Source organism: Lonchura striata, chromosome 3 (assembly GCF_046129695.1).
Source record: "Lonchura striata isolate bLonStr1 chromosome 3, bLonStr1.mat, whole genome shotgun sequence".
Classification (NCBI taxonomy): domain Eukaryota; kingdom Metazoa; phylum Chordata; class Aves; order Passeriformes; family Estrildidae; genus Lonchura; species Lonchura striata.
In genome coordinates this window covers 28,321,464-28,336,295 of record NC_134605.1, presented here as the reverse complement: position 1 = coordinate 28,336,295, position 14,832 = coordinate 28,321,464, and the positions used below count along the sequence as shown (strand labels likewise).

Here is a 14,832-nt window from a genome sequence, read left to right as displayed (position 1 = left end):
GGTGAGAAGTGAAAAGAAGTGTTTAAAAACAAATCTAAGTATTGATGTTCCTGTTAGTCAGAGCACATCAGGCAAGTTTTCCTGAGTGGGAAGTCACAGAGCCCTTAGTGCTGGCTGAAAATACTGTAGAACATAGCAACAATTGTTTGTAATCTGAAGTAATATTTGGTATATACTAATGCTGCTGTGATAGTCCAGGAATGGCTTCTTAAAGAGGCTGGAGTCAACAACATGAGAGCCAGTGTTTTGTTAGGCCTCCCTCTGCCCTTTTAGTGAGGAGCCTCATGTATTATGTCAAACATCCTGGTTATTCTTGTTAATAATAATGCTTTAAGCACTAGAAATCAGAAATTGCTGTGCAGCATGCAACTTCAACAGTTGGTTATTGATGATCTATCGGGATTTTCCGATCAGCTCTAAATAAATGCTCCTGCACTTGCAGGGATGTCATAGTGAATCAGATCATTCTGATATGTGCTTTATTTGCCAATATTTGCTCTTGGTTGCAGGTCACTGGATTTTTTGCATTATGCTTTCAACGTTTTCCCAGTGAGTATAATGAAAGTTGGAATGATTTTGTGTGGTGGGACAGCAGTGCAGCTGGCAGCCAGGGGATGTGGGTCTACTGCTCCAGTGAGTCTGCCCCACATGAGTGTGTTTGGCCTGGTTACCCTGGGCTGAACTACTCCCTTCCTTGGCTGCTTCTGGACTTCATGGAATGTATACCTAAGTCCTCTGTTTATCCTAGAATGGTTTGGGTTGGAAAGGAACTTAGAAATCATCCAGTACCACCCACCCCTGCCATAGGCAGGACACCTTCCACTAGACCAGATTCCTCCAAGCCTTGTCCAGCCTGGGCTTGGACTCTTCCAGTGATGGAGCAGCCACATCTTCTCTGGGCAACCTGTGCCAGGGCCTCCTCACTCTCACAGGGAAGATTTTTTCTGCACAATGTAATCTAAACCTGCTCTCTGTCAGTGTGAAGGCATTCCCCTGCCACTATGTGCTCTTGTAAATAGTCTCCCTAGTTTATGTTCCATAGGGACTTCTCTAAGATGCAGATTTAGAAAAAGCAATGCTTCAAACTCCTTTAAAACCATGTACGGATCCAGACCATACCTACATTAAAAAAACAAAATCAGCAAAATTTATTAAAGGAGATGGAGTTAAAGCCTATAAAACAATGGTATTAAGGAGATTTGTAATATTTACCTAGAGACTGAACTGTGGCAATGTGGATTCACAGTGCAGTAGCTATTTCCCGCTCACGCCTTGTGTCATCCCTCTGTCTGAGGTAACAAAGTCCACTTCTGATACTTTCTTAATGCACATCAGAATTGTAAAGTCGTGTCATAAAGCACTGCATGGCAGTGTGCCTTGGAGACAGGCCCTGGGTACCAGAGACACTGTCTTGGCCCTAAGAACCAGCACACTCAAAAACACTGCTTACCACCAAAGGAAGTTCCTTGAGAGCTGACCCAGAAAGCATTTCATATTTATGTAATTTATCCATCCAGCAATGTCAGTTATGAAATAAAATGCCACACTAGAATCCCCAGATGTAGTAAGGAAGGTTCATTCCATAGTTTGCTTAAAGTGAAGCCATTTCTGAGCTGTCAGTTCCTTGGTGCTGGCCAGGCAGAGCAGTGCTTGGTGGATGTGCAGTGTAAACCCTGCATTCAGACACCTAAGGCTGTCTGTCCCCTCAGAGGGCTTTGGGTGAAGCTTAGAGAACACTTTTATTGCCTGCCAATGTCTTTCAGGATAGAGACTTGTGTGTCATCCTGGTGCCACATCATGTCCCAGAGTTCCCCCTGATCCGGAGCTTTGTTCGGGCTGTCCCTTCCTGCACTTCCAGGCTGGGTCGGGAGCTGTACGTGTTCCACCGAGCAGGATTGCTCACGTGAGTCATACCTCAGGATAGCCCTTCTGTGCTCTGGGCTGCTGTGGGATGCAACTGCCAGCATTTGTAGGGAGTGTCCTCTCAGTAAAACCCAAGCACAGTGAGAGGATTCATTTGGGATTTGTGTATACAATACTAAGGTAGGGAAGATGGACATTGGAATAGACCAGTGGCTCCAAGTTCCCTGGTTGTGGGCCAAGGCCAGCAGAGAAACGTGGTGCTGTGTTGACCATGGGGATGTGGGTCAGGTTGTGTGACACTGGCATTTGATAGCCTAGTGTATGTTTGATTCTTGCAAATATGCTGTAGCTTTCTTAAGAGAATTGTAATCATGTGTTTCTGGGACATACAGGTCACAGCAGGGGCACTGTTGAGTATTTGTTCTATATAAGTTCTCTTTTATTTTTGGTGTTGAACCATTTATTTCGCACCTTCAGTATCTGTGATGCTCTGAACACTTCTGTTGGCTGAGGTATCAGTGCATTGCAACACTAAACCTTTCTTGCTGTGACTTCTCTTGTATGGAATGAGTTTTCCAATGCTTTGCTTGTATATCAAGCCTATTCTAGCTCAAATACCAAGCTTAAATTGTGGCATAGAGATTTTCTTTTTTTCATTTTGGTCCTAATGTACCTAAATACTGTGTGGTTTCAGAAATGTACTTCTAGGTTTAATTGTATATCTAATCACCTCTGGTGGTACACAAATACTTCATGCACAAACTGGCCAGCTGCTCTTGGACTGAGGCAGAAGCTTTTTGCCCTGGGATGAAACTTCTCCTTCTGGGTCCTGAGTAAAAATCCAGCTGGCTGGAGAGAGAGCTGCTGGAGTAATTCCTGGTAATCTCAAACCCAGCTGCTCAGTAATCCACTGGTAGGGTTGGGAGTCATATGTCCTCTTGCGATTTTGGGCAAAGTTCAAGTTGTTATCAAAGCTCGTTAAAAAAAAATAGTTACCATCATGATTACATTGTGCATATTCCAAATGACACCAGTCCTTTCATGAAAACAAAATAGGGTAATTAGTAGCATTTTCCAAATCCCCCTACAGCTTTGCAGGAAAGTAAGGGAAAATAACTGCTCACTGAGGTTCAGGATCAGAAAAGCTTTGGGAGAAAGCAGAGTAAGCTTTTGGAAAGTTTCTGCAGAACAAAACCCACAGGGTTCAACAGATACCCTCTTGGAAATAACCAAAATCCATGAAAGTGAAAGATCAACACGTTGTACTTGCACCTACGGCTTTCAAAAGCATGTGAGTGAAAAGGAAGTCACAGAAAATGGACTAAAAGAAAAATGGGGTAAGAAGAGGGGAATATGAAGATGTGAAAGGGCAAAGTCAGAAAAGGCACAGGCACAAAATGAGCTCTTGATTAGTACAGGTAGTAAAAAGTAATAAGAGAAAGTGTTAAGTACACAATAAGCAAGAGCGCAGCAAATGGAACTGTGGGTCTGCTACTTAACAGTGTAGGAGAAAAAAATAGCAGATGACAAGGCATAGGCTGAGGTTCTTAATGGGTACTTTCCCTCAATTTTCACTAAAAAGCATAATAATAATAGTGTCCTTGTCTCTGAGCAAAGGACTTGAGCATCTAGAATGAGTTAATTCATTGCTGGGAGAGAAACCAGTACAGACCTTGGATAGTTCTTCCTTCTGTTCCATAATCCCAGTGGAGCTGGTGGATCTGCTTATTTAAAAAAAAAAAAAGCAGTTTCAACTTTTCACATGTTTTGTTTTTGTCATGCTCAAGATGCAGTTCCCTGTAGGCACAGCTGCTTTCCCTGGGGCATGGGTGGGGCAAAGCTGTTGGGGTGGGCTGGGAGCAGTGGCGGGACAGCACACTCGGGCTGCAGAATGAGCCATAGTTCTCAGCACTGTTGGGTCTTGCAATTGAGAGTGGAAATGTGTGAGAAGCTGCAGAAGCTCAGCTGATGCTTGCTTAGAAGTTCAGAATTAGTTTGTAATTTAGTAACCAAATGTGTGCTTTTGAGCAGTCAAAAATTGTGATTGAATTCAGCTGTGAAATTTCTCATACCAGAATCTTGATTTTTTTAAGGTACCAGTGCTATTCATTAAGCTTGTATTTCACAAAATGTCTTTCAATGTGACTGAGGCTGAAGAACAGCACATCCACTTTTAAATTGAAAGCCAAAAGAACAGGAATAAAAAGATTATACTACATGAATCACAACTTTTAATCTGTGGGTGAAAGAACTTATTTCTTGGAACTGAAGCTGTAGTTCAGCTTCTTGAACAGTACTCTACAAGTGCGGGTTGTGTGAGCTGTGTGTATCTAGGAAGGGGTTGGTGCCTTTGACATACGCTGGGAGATCTCCTCAGCTGCTGTAGACAGTCAGCGTGAAGTGAATTTTCTTCCTAACTGCTAGGTGGGAGATGTTTGCTAAGAGTCTGTAAATGAGCTAAGTGCCAGGTTCCTGCTGTCTGTGGGTAGGGTGTCCCATGTGTGGCACAGGCATTCTGGTACCAAGTCACTACTGTGTCAATACAAACTGGCACTCCATGCTTAGCAGAGGCATTGCAGTCATGTAAGTTTATCCTCATGTGTTACTTCTTGAGGCACCAAGACCTAATGCAAAAATTAGTAATTTTGTTCTCGGATAAATTTATGTTCCTGCTTTACTTTGTACCTGACAGCTGGCTCAGTTATATTTTTCTCTGTCCTTTTCTCATTTTTTCCTGCCTTTCCCTGTTTTAATTTAGCTCTTTTCCCCATGTGCCATATTGTTCAGCTACAGATTCCACATTCATTTTATGGTTCTTTGCCTCCCTTTATCGCTGACTTTTACTCACTTGAAGACAAGTGATACGTGGGTTTATAGATTGGACTGAGTGTTTAATAGCAGATAAAGCAAGATGCTGGAGTTGTCTCAAGTAGAGGCTCTGATCTTTTCTATTACTATGCAATAAGTTCATATCTGCCTTTGGAACAAATGTCATTTAGCTATCTGCTGCAATGGTGTTGTTGGTACTTGTGAAGGGTGTGTTGTCTTAAGCTTGGCAGTTGTCCTTATTTTGTCACAGAGTCAACTTTAATTCTTTTTTGTCCTTTTTTAGGTCATTTAATGTAAGAAAAGCAGCAACCAGTGACCTACAGGGTGTCAAAGTGCTCATTAAAACTCTTAGCTTGAATGAAAGGATATGGAATGACTCAAAGATATTCACTGAGGCTCGAAGGGATCCAGTGAGTATTTGTTGCTGATATATGTTCAATTCTGTCCTAAGATCAGGACTTAACCCAGGACTGAAGCAGTAGCTGAGCTTGTAGCACTCTTGCAGCAGCTGTACCCAAACTGAAATATCGGTGAGGAAAGGTCTGTGTGGTCCAGAGTCCAGCCACACACATGGCTCAAACAGGACCCTCTTGGGGCGCAGGCTGGTTAAACTGGGATGGTGCCTGGAAGCTGCACTGGGAGGAGAGTGTTTTAACTGGGATTCTGTAGCGAAATGCAGTTACCATTAGAAAGAGATTCTACTGAAACTGGAGATGTACATCTGTTGCTTTTACCTTGCAGGATGGGATGCCAGTACAGGCTTTTGTAGCAGAAGTTTTGGATCAGATCGTTGGTGTTTCTATCACTAGGGATGAAATGGTAAATGTAGTTTGTGTTCCACTGAGCTCTGTGGTGCTTGGTGCTCACAGTAAGGCTGAATTTTGTGCTTGGCACTGTACTTGTGCCTAACAAAGTATCTGTAAAAACGCTCCTTGTAGAATCTGTCTAGTCTATGCCCACTGTATTATTTATCTGGTCATAGATAATGATTGACACACAGATGAAAAAAAAATTATCCTGTTACTTTCAAGAAGCTGCTGCTATATCCTGAAAGTTTTCCTCCTGCACTTTTTTTGTGCTTTAGCACAAACCATTCTGCCTCTAAATAGGTGTTTAATCACCTCTTTCACTTCTACTTTCCAAGTCAATAAGCAGCTTTGCCACAAATCCTGCAAAGAGCAGTAATTCTTCTTCTAGATTTGCTTTCATAACTTTTTTGTCCAGCAGTAGAGTCTAAGTGATTGTGAATCATGTACTTGAAAACAAAAGCCTATTCCCTGATGGAGTAAAAAAAGACATTGCACATTATAATTGAATAGTAAACATTCTCCAAGTATTACTTTTGTGGCATTCTGCTAGGACTTAAAAGGTGGATTTTAGGTTGTTCAGCAGTTCTAATGCTTAGTTTTTACAACAGAACAGTCACTCCTGTTTCTGAGAGTAATTCTCTTGATTATATTAAGAGCTAAGAGGATAGATTGAGTGCATAATGTGCAAAAATGTCAGTTTATCACTTCAACAGGGAAGGTTTGTCAGAGGGCATTTCTTACACAGCTCTGCTCTGTGGAATTCCCTTTTTCAACTGGAGTTTGATGAGAGGGATAGCCTGGGCTTCTGTGCCCTGAATACAGAAAAACAGGTAGGGGTTTTTTTCTCCCTCCTTGGATGTCTGTTAACTTGTATCTGGCATTGTGAGATAAGGGTCAGGTGTGCATTCCTTGTAAATAAGGGCAAGCTGCAAGAAGAGGTTTCGATACAATGAAAAGATTTCCAAGAAAAATCTGTTCAGTCAATGCCCTCAGTTGAGGACAGCTCTCAAAGACACTTGATTTCAGTTTTCATATGTAGTTCCTTATTGATAGAAAGTGACTCATTGGTTGGTATTCGCTAAAATCCTGTCAAGGTAGCTGCTGATTACTGCTGACTCTCAAATTTCTAATATTCCAGGATATTGAGTATATTCGATCACATTACAATATTGAGGACTTCATTCATTTTAATTACCACCAGCAAGAGGAACACGGACATCTTTGCCACTTTGTCTTGAATCCTGTATTTCATCACTATACAAAATACTTTCTAAAGGAGATTCTTCGCTTGGGTCACAAATCTTCTCTTTACTACCCTATTTATCCAGAATATGTGGAGGGCAAGGTAAGGATAGTGTGATTAGTATTACTTTTATTAAATATTGCCATATTTTCTCACTTTATTTTTTCTTTGCATCCATGAATGACTGCAAACAGGCATTTTCTTGTCGATCTGCAGCAAACTGTACCTTCTTTTCTTCCTGCCTGGCATATTCTGAACCTGTGGACACAGCTCTTGCATAGCAGGGCTGATCCATGGTGTCCACTGGTGTCTTCAGGAAGTGTGGTGGGGAGCAGAGTGGCCTTGGCTCCCTGCCCAGCACAAGGGTAATGTAGCCTGAGTAAATGCAAGGGGATCATCCTGAACACATCCAGGTGGCTTATAAAAACCCTTCCGAAGGGATTCAGGTACTCTAGACTGTGTTTCACCAAAAGTCAGTGGGACTCGGGCATCTCACTGGCTTTTGAAGGGGGGACTTGTGTTCCTGCAAGTGTCAAGGGAGAACTGTAAGAACTGAACTTCCAATGGAGAAAATCCATTTCTGAGAAGAACGTAATTCGGAAGCACTCACACGTGCTTTTTCATCAGTCTCATGTCAGAAAGGGGAACAAAAGGTAAAATTTGCAAGCTGTCTGAAGCTCCTGTCTGTCCCAGGCAATGAACTGTGCTCCTGGCACCATTGAAGGAAACACACAGTGCATCCCGATGGCAGTTCATCCGTTGGTTGTACCTGGCTGTCTTGAGACAGATGGAATTTTCCCCTCGAGACTGGCCACCAGCTTGGGCTTCTGCCTGGCTGGCTGGACTGGGCACCTGGTGTTTAGCTGGTGACTGAGATGGGTTCTGTCCTTGGTGACTTGGGTGTTTTTGAAACCACCACTGGCTTTCACATGGGAACTGTCTGACAGGTTAGACTTTGGGTACATTTGCAGAAGGATGTGTTTTCCCATGCACTTTTGTGGAGTTTTAAGTGTTCCCATGAGGAACCAATGTTCCTGCGTAGCGTTAGGCTCTCAGATTCTGAAGAGGCACTCACGAAAATGCATTTAATGGCACTGGATGGAAGAGAAGCTAAATCTTACCAGTGATTCCAGTTTTGACTGTTTCCAGGCTACTGGGCTACAGAGTTACTCTAAGTTACTTAAGCTTATCAAATATTATTATCTAGTAAGTGCTAACTTAGTTCTTAGTTACTTAGTTCATAGTAACCTCAATTTTTTAGTATTTGTGTATGAGTGTAATTTAGTTTGCATTAATGTTAATTCTGTATTTCCTGCAATTCTCTTATTTTCTTGCCTTTCATGTTGTCAGTTATGCCAAAGGCAGTCATGGTGTAATAGACAGATACAGCTATTTCTAATGATCAAGGCTGTTCAGATGAGCATTAGGTTTTTGTTCATTTCAAATTTCTGACAGTTTATTAACATTTATCACTTGGATGAACCAGAACATTTCAGTTGGTATAGAATTTCTATATAAATTCATCTCCGTTCCTTGCCAGGTGAGCAAAGGTTAGCAGTGAGCAGATAACACAGCTTAATGAGGTCAAATCAAGCTGATTCATAATCACTATGGAGAAAAATATCCTCCTGGGGAAAATACTTGTGATGAAAAATCCCATAAACCTGTTTATCTGTCATTCCCACAGAGATAGCAATGTAATTACTCTCATAATTATCTTCATTAGTGTCAGGAATTATCTGCAATTCATTTCTCTGCTCTGAGTATGTTTGTTTATTTGCCGATTTTTGTCTCAGATTTAGCCAACAGAACTAAGAATTGTGTATTTGTGAAGCTGTGCAGCAGACATCTGTGATGCACTGCTCTGACATTCTCTCTGCTCAAATATGGATTGGTGTATTTCAGTTCCAGCATCCCTGTGCTCATTCCCTGACATCTGCCCTTCATTACATGGCTCCCGTGCGGCCGAGACGACAGATTGTCTATCCTCTGCAAGGACTTGGCATAAACGCTCCATCAGAGCAAGTCTCCAAGGGTCAGGTGGGTAGCAGCAGAGGCAGCAGGCAGGAGGCACGGTGCCAGCTTGTGTGGGGCTTAGCAGATGGGCTGGCATTAACCTCCCAGTGCTCATGGGCTGCTCCTTAATTACAGCAGCCACACTGGCTGGCCGATCCCGCTCTGCCGCCACGCCCAGCCAGGCTGGGCCTGTAGCCTGGTACATGTGGCAGCCGCTGGAGCAGAGCCCTTCCCACTTCCCATCGCGCCGACACAATGGCAGAGCTTTGTCATGGCCTCCCAGCATCTTCTAAATGGCCTGCCTTCTGCTGAGCCCTTTCTCCTGCTAGCTTGCAAAGAACTGGTGCAGCCTGGAGGTTCTAAATGAACAGTCTCTTAAAATTTCATTTTTAAAATAACTTACACCCCATTTTTTAAGTAACTAAACTAACACTTGCATTTTTTAAGTAACTAAAATTTGGCATGAAGGTGATTCCTCAAAAGAGTAGCTAGTGATACTGAAATATTAGGAAAAAAACAATTGGTGATGGATTCTCTCAGTAGGTAGTCGTAATTTTGTGGAGAAACATAGTTAGGGAGCTTTATGTCTGTCTACTGTCTTCCAGTTGGCTGAGATGGGCTTCCATATAATATTTTTAGAGCTGTCCTTTTCTCAGTCAGTAGGTTTTGGCACCTAAAACTCTCAATTAGGCAGCAGATGGCAAAGCAAAATCTAGAACATGGCTAAGACTGTTGGTCTGGGTTTGGCTTTGTTCAACAGCCTTCCCGTCATATGTACTTCCCTGCCTTTCTCTTCTCTGCAGAATGAACTCTGATGCTTTTCTTTAAACTGCTTCATATTCTTAATCTTTAAAATTATTGTTCTTTTCCAAAAAGAGCTAATCTTAGCATTTTTGTTGAAGGTGGAAAATCGTAGACATCCTGTGTTTGAAAAATTTGCAAATCTTTTGTCTGCTCATGTTCTTCCTGAGGTTTTCTGAGCTTCTCTGTAGGTAGTGGCATAATGGTTTGAAATCTCAGATTCAAATTGCTATTCAATAGAATGTGTGAAATTTTTGCTAAGAAGTTGTATTGGAAAACCCCAACTCAATGCCAGCCAAGTATCTATGCATCTGCCTCTGCATGAATTACAGATTTTTTTGACAGACTGTGGTCTATCAGAATGGACATCTGGGGCTAAGTGCTGGGTCGTAACTTGAGAATAAAGCTAGTCTGCTGTTGCTTCTGGCTTCTCTGAAATACCAAGAACTTGAAACCATGTAAAGCTAAATTGACTCTTCTGTTGAGTGAATGAAGCGACCTTTGGCCACCCTACGTTGGGAAGCTGTGTAACATAAGGAGCAGCCTGCCATGGGAAACTTGGTGTACTCATGAGTAAGGAGGTGGTGCTGCTTTTAGATCTTGGGTTGCAGCCAGACACAAGGCACTTGCCCTCTCTCTGCTCAGATGCCTTGTAAAGGAAGATTGATCCCCACCAATGATCTTGCACTATCTTGCCAAATACTGTAGTGAAGTTACAAATAGACTGAGGTGTGTCTTATAAATTCATACAACCGAGTTTCAGTAGGCACAATATTCTTATTCTTTTTTCTCTTATTCCTTTTTGTAGTGATTAAAAGGCCTCTCAGACCTACTGTAAACAGTAAGGTGCAATCTGTGAGGCAGAGAACAACCTGTCTCACCAAGGAGATGAATGTGCTAGCTCTGCAGAATGGAAAGGCTGAGAAGTGTCACCTTATGAAATACAGTGAGACAAGGTGAAACACATTTTGGTTGTAGAAGATGCTAAAGGGCTGGGAAGTGAGGGAAAAAGGACATGGAAGAACAATGTTGTGAAGAAAGTGTGGAGAAGAGAGGGAGAAAAGTAAAAGACAGACAAAGAGTCTGGAGTAGGAATTAGTGGGAAGACGTCTGAGACCAGCACCTGCAGAGGAGTAAGGAGAAAATGTCTCCTATCGTCTTTGGTTTGGTGGTTTCAAACGAGATCAGGGTAGGATCTTGCAAGATGTTTAGACTGGGCAACCAGGGATTCCAAGCATTTGAGACCACTCCTTATTTCTTTATCCCATGTCTCTATCCCAGCTCACCAAGCTGGTTTAAACTGAGGGGGCATTGACCTCTCCTATTGGAAAGCAGCTCCTCTAGAGGTGAATCTGTGCCCACTTTGTTCCCATGAGCTGGAGGGCAGGTTATCACTGTAATTGCTGCTTTAGAGTGCTCTGCAGTAGTGGCAGGATTTGTCACATGAACTACAGGATGAGGATTGTAAATGCAAGTTGATTTCAGAAATGTAAAATTTTCATTGATTGTCTGAGTATCTGCTAGGGATAATGTGGTGATATTCTTGCTTTGATACCTCTAAGATGCCCCTTGATAACTAGTAATCAACAAATCAGCATCTGCCTCCATCTGTTGCTTTTTCAGCTGCCTTCCTCTTGTTCCAGCCCTTCTCAAGCTCTTGCTCCCCTTTTCTAGCTGCAGAGTGTCTTTTTTCCCCAGTAAGACCTTGGGGCTGAGCAGCTCAACTGTTCTATGTGGGGGCACGGCTCCTGATTTGTGTGTGGATGTCTGTGAGTTGTCAGCAGCTCTGTATCTCAGCGAGTGTTGGTGGGAACTCTGGGGCTCCATCAGTTGCTGTTTCCTCAGTACATCCCAGCCTGCTTAGGGCATGAAGGGAATTCGCTCATAGATACAGATCCAGGGCACACACGGGCGCTTTCCTGCTTCCTTCTTCCAAAGCCAAAAGAGAAACCATCAATCTAAACCACAGAAGCTCTGCTCTCAACTAATTTCTCAGCACTGCCAGTCGACATGGATCTCATCTGTGCTGAAGAGGTGCTTTTCCTGCAGGTCTGGATCAGTTGTTACAGACAGATGAGCACAATGTGTGGTAACTTGTTCTTGTCCCTCTGTCAACCCTCTCTATTCTTCTGTGGTGTCTGAAAAAAACACCAAAGGAGAAGTGCAATGTGTTGCTCTCCCATGGATTCCTGGCCTACTCCCTCCTGTCTCATGCAGGGAGCATGAGCTGTGTCTTGTGGTTTTAAAGGAAGCATAGATCTTTCCTCCCGTGGGCTCTCTGGCAGAGCTAGATGTCAGCTAGAGAAAGGTACTCCTAAACTCCAGGAACTTACCCTATAACTCCACAGCCAGCTGTTACCTGTGTGGCCATTTACCTGCAGTTCTCCACTCGCCCTGTTCTCTCCAGGCCCTTGTGGCATTTCCTCTGGTTCACTCTTGTTTTTGGTTTGAGATAGACTTTTGGTGGGTGTTGTGGCTTATTGGTAAAATGACTATGGAGAAATACCGAGCTTAGGAGCTCTCCCTGCTCCTCATCATTTGCCATCCTTTTCATGAATGCTTTGCCATAGGTTTTAAGGCCATCACATGTTTTTTCACTTATTCTCTTAAACCACAGCTCTGTGCTGCTTCACCTTTGCCTCAGAAACCCTGTCACCGCCCCCAAGCTGTGGTTCCATTTCCTGAAGGGCTGTAAATTCTCTTTTACTTCTTATGCTTTGAGATTGGAAATACATTTTGCTGCTGATTTTGTGTGTCTGTTTCTACCAAATTGTCTCCCATTTCTCTGTGGAAGAGATTTGGATAAATTGGGTAAGACTAGTCTGAGAAGGCACAAAGCAGGAGATGTTAACCTTGCCTCCCCTTAGATCTCCCACTGCAGCCCTCTGGAATGACACTGTTGCTGATTTGTATCAGGTCCTGAGGTATCCAGACTTTAGGATACCTGTTGAGCAGCAAGTGTGGCAGAGGTGCCACATCTTGGCTCAGAATTGCATCAGCTACATGTCTGCTATGCTGGGGTTCAGGGCACAGACCTGACAGAGCTCCTGCCTACTCATTAGAGCAAGCACTTTTACAGCTGTGCCAAAGCAAAAGGAAATATCTAATTTTTGTATTCTGGATCAGCAACCAGTGCTGATGTGCCAACTGGCAGGAGATCCAAAGATCCAAACTCTTAATTCCCTCAGCATTAAAACAGATTAGATTGTTATTCTGGTTTGCACATCTGTCAGTCACTGTGGTCATGTTACATGCAAAACAGTCAGTTACAACAGAATCCTGAATATCTTATAAAGTGCTGCTGGCCTTCACGATGCATGTCATTATTGGTGGAGTAGAAAACTACAGGTAATGAAATAATTCTTAATTATTTCTTCATAAATAAACAATTTATAAACTTGTTTGCGTTCTCACCATCTGGGAGCATTCTGTTCTCCAGCTGCTTCATGTAATTATCAATGTAAGGGAAGAATAGGTGATATAATTAACAAGAATAACTGATCCACAGTGAAGAACAAAGATGGCACACATCTGTGGAATTATTTCCTTTTTTGCCCTTTTATTATTTTTCATGCTATTGGGTTTATTATGGCTTTATTTTATAGCTGCATTCAAGCTGTCAGGCCCTATTGCAGTTTAGAATTGTTTTTTCTGCTCCAGCTCATAAAAAGAACAGTTGCTGAAGCCCATGAAGTGTTGTATAAATTTAGTTAGTTCAGTGTAATGTTCAAATAGAAAATGGAGGCCAAAGTACTGCAAAGTCAACAGTTTCCAGTACACATGTGGTGGTATTTTTGTGTGTTTGTCTGATTCCATGATGATGGTTATGGTAAAGGCTATGAGTAAATGGGCTGAAACTAATTTAAAATAATAATTAAAACAAGAACATGAGAGGAAAATACATCCTTGCTTTTAGAGTTATCTTAGAAATTGTTCCATTGCAGTGTATGTTCACAACTACGTACTCAAATGACTTGTGAATGTAGGAGCCATCATGGATGATTCTCTATTCTCTGACCTTTTTATGTCCATTATATAGACTTTATGTCTATATAATATATAATGGACTTTTATGTCCATTATAGACTTTAAAATAGTATATATTTGCCATGTTTTGTAAAAAGAAAAGGAGAAATTAACTATCAAGTAAAACCAGAAGCAAAATCTGAAACTGTTTTGAACTTGATAAACTTTCTCTTGAGGCGAAGTGTTCTTAAAAAACAAAAATTAAACTGATCTATAGTAGTGTTTGTACAGAAAACTCATCCATAGATGCTGGTGTCCCCTCCAATCAATTCCTGGGGCGCTACTTTCTTTACTCACTCTCTGTGGCTTCTACTTTCTGGTGTTTGGATCAGTTCATTACCAGCTGTCTGAACCTTTCACTAGTGCCCAGACTGAGCACAAGCACAATCTTGACCTGTGCAGGCAGGAGAACAGAAAAGACTCCAAACTGATAGTTTGACTGTTAACAAAACTTTGCTGTCCAGTCCCAACCAGTCCACAGTGCACAGCCTGAAAATTGTAGTTCAGTTGTAATTCAAAGGTAATAAAAGCAAGGACTTGAAATAAAATATTAAAACACGGGGAAGAGGCTGCCACAGAACAGTCCGTTCTGAGCAAACAAAGCACTTTGCTTCTGACTGCAGTTGAGAGTGCAAACTGCACAGTTTGTCTCCTTGTGTGTCCACAGAAAAATGTCAAGAAGGTGGAGAGGGACAGGCACAAGTTCTGTGAAGCACCAGAGCCTCTGCTTTGAAGTGTATGCCCATCCTGGGCACTGGCCATTCCCTGTTCTGGTCTTCAGGTATGACCACAGGAACAGCCAGCTCTGCTCCTGGAGGTGTTTCTGGAACAGTAGTGCCTGGAATAACTCAAGGGAAGGAGTCACTGCTATTTTACCCTTTGTCTGCCTTGAAGCTAAGTGTGCGCTGGCTTGGTAGAATACCTGTAGCAAATAAAGGTTTATTCTGGCAGTTTCAGTTCTATTTATGTGTAGTTGAAGCACTGGAATGTACTGAATATGGCTAAAATATGGAAAGGATTCGGGGTTTATTTTCATCAGTAGGCCTTTACTAAGATAAAGAGCAAATATAGCAGAGAGCTTAGATGGTCAAGAGAATTCCCTGCATTTCAGATATCAAGGCTCATGTATCAAAGTTAAAATGGCAGAGTTCTTTCATGTTACAATTTGTGTGTGAGCACTGGGATGACAAACAAAGGCTTGGTATGGATAGTTTTCATTAACTAGGGGAGTGGTATTAATTTTTA

At 42.2% G+C, this 14,832-nt stretch overlaps 1 protein-coding gene across 2 annotated transcripts in view; it reads left to right on the top strand.

Moving 5' to 3' along the window:
• CFAP61 (cilia and flagella associated protein 61) overlaps positions 1-14,832 on the top strand; it is a 117,491-nt gene that overhangs the window by 19,518 nt on the left and 83,141 nt on the right. For both annotated transcript variants that reach the window (XM_077782011.1, XM_021543334.2), the window contains exons 11-16: positions 510-549; positions 1,764-1,903; positions 4,976-5,102; positions 5,434-5,511; positions 6,640-6,846; positions 8,650-8,784. In XM_077782011.1, coding sequence (XP_077638137.1) covers positions 510-549; positions 1,764-1,903; positions 4,976-5,102; positions 5,434-5,511; positions 6,640-6,846; positions 8,650-8,784 — 727 coding nt within the window. The remainder of the gene's footprint in view (positions 1-509; positions 550-1,763; positions 1,904-4,975; positions 5,103-5,433; positions 5,512-6,639; positions 6,847-8,649; positions 8,785-14,832) is intronic.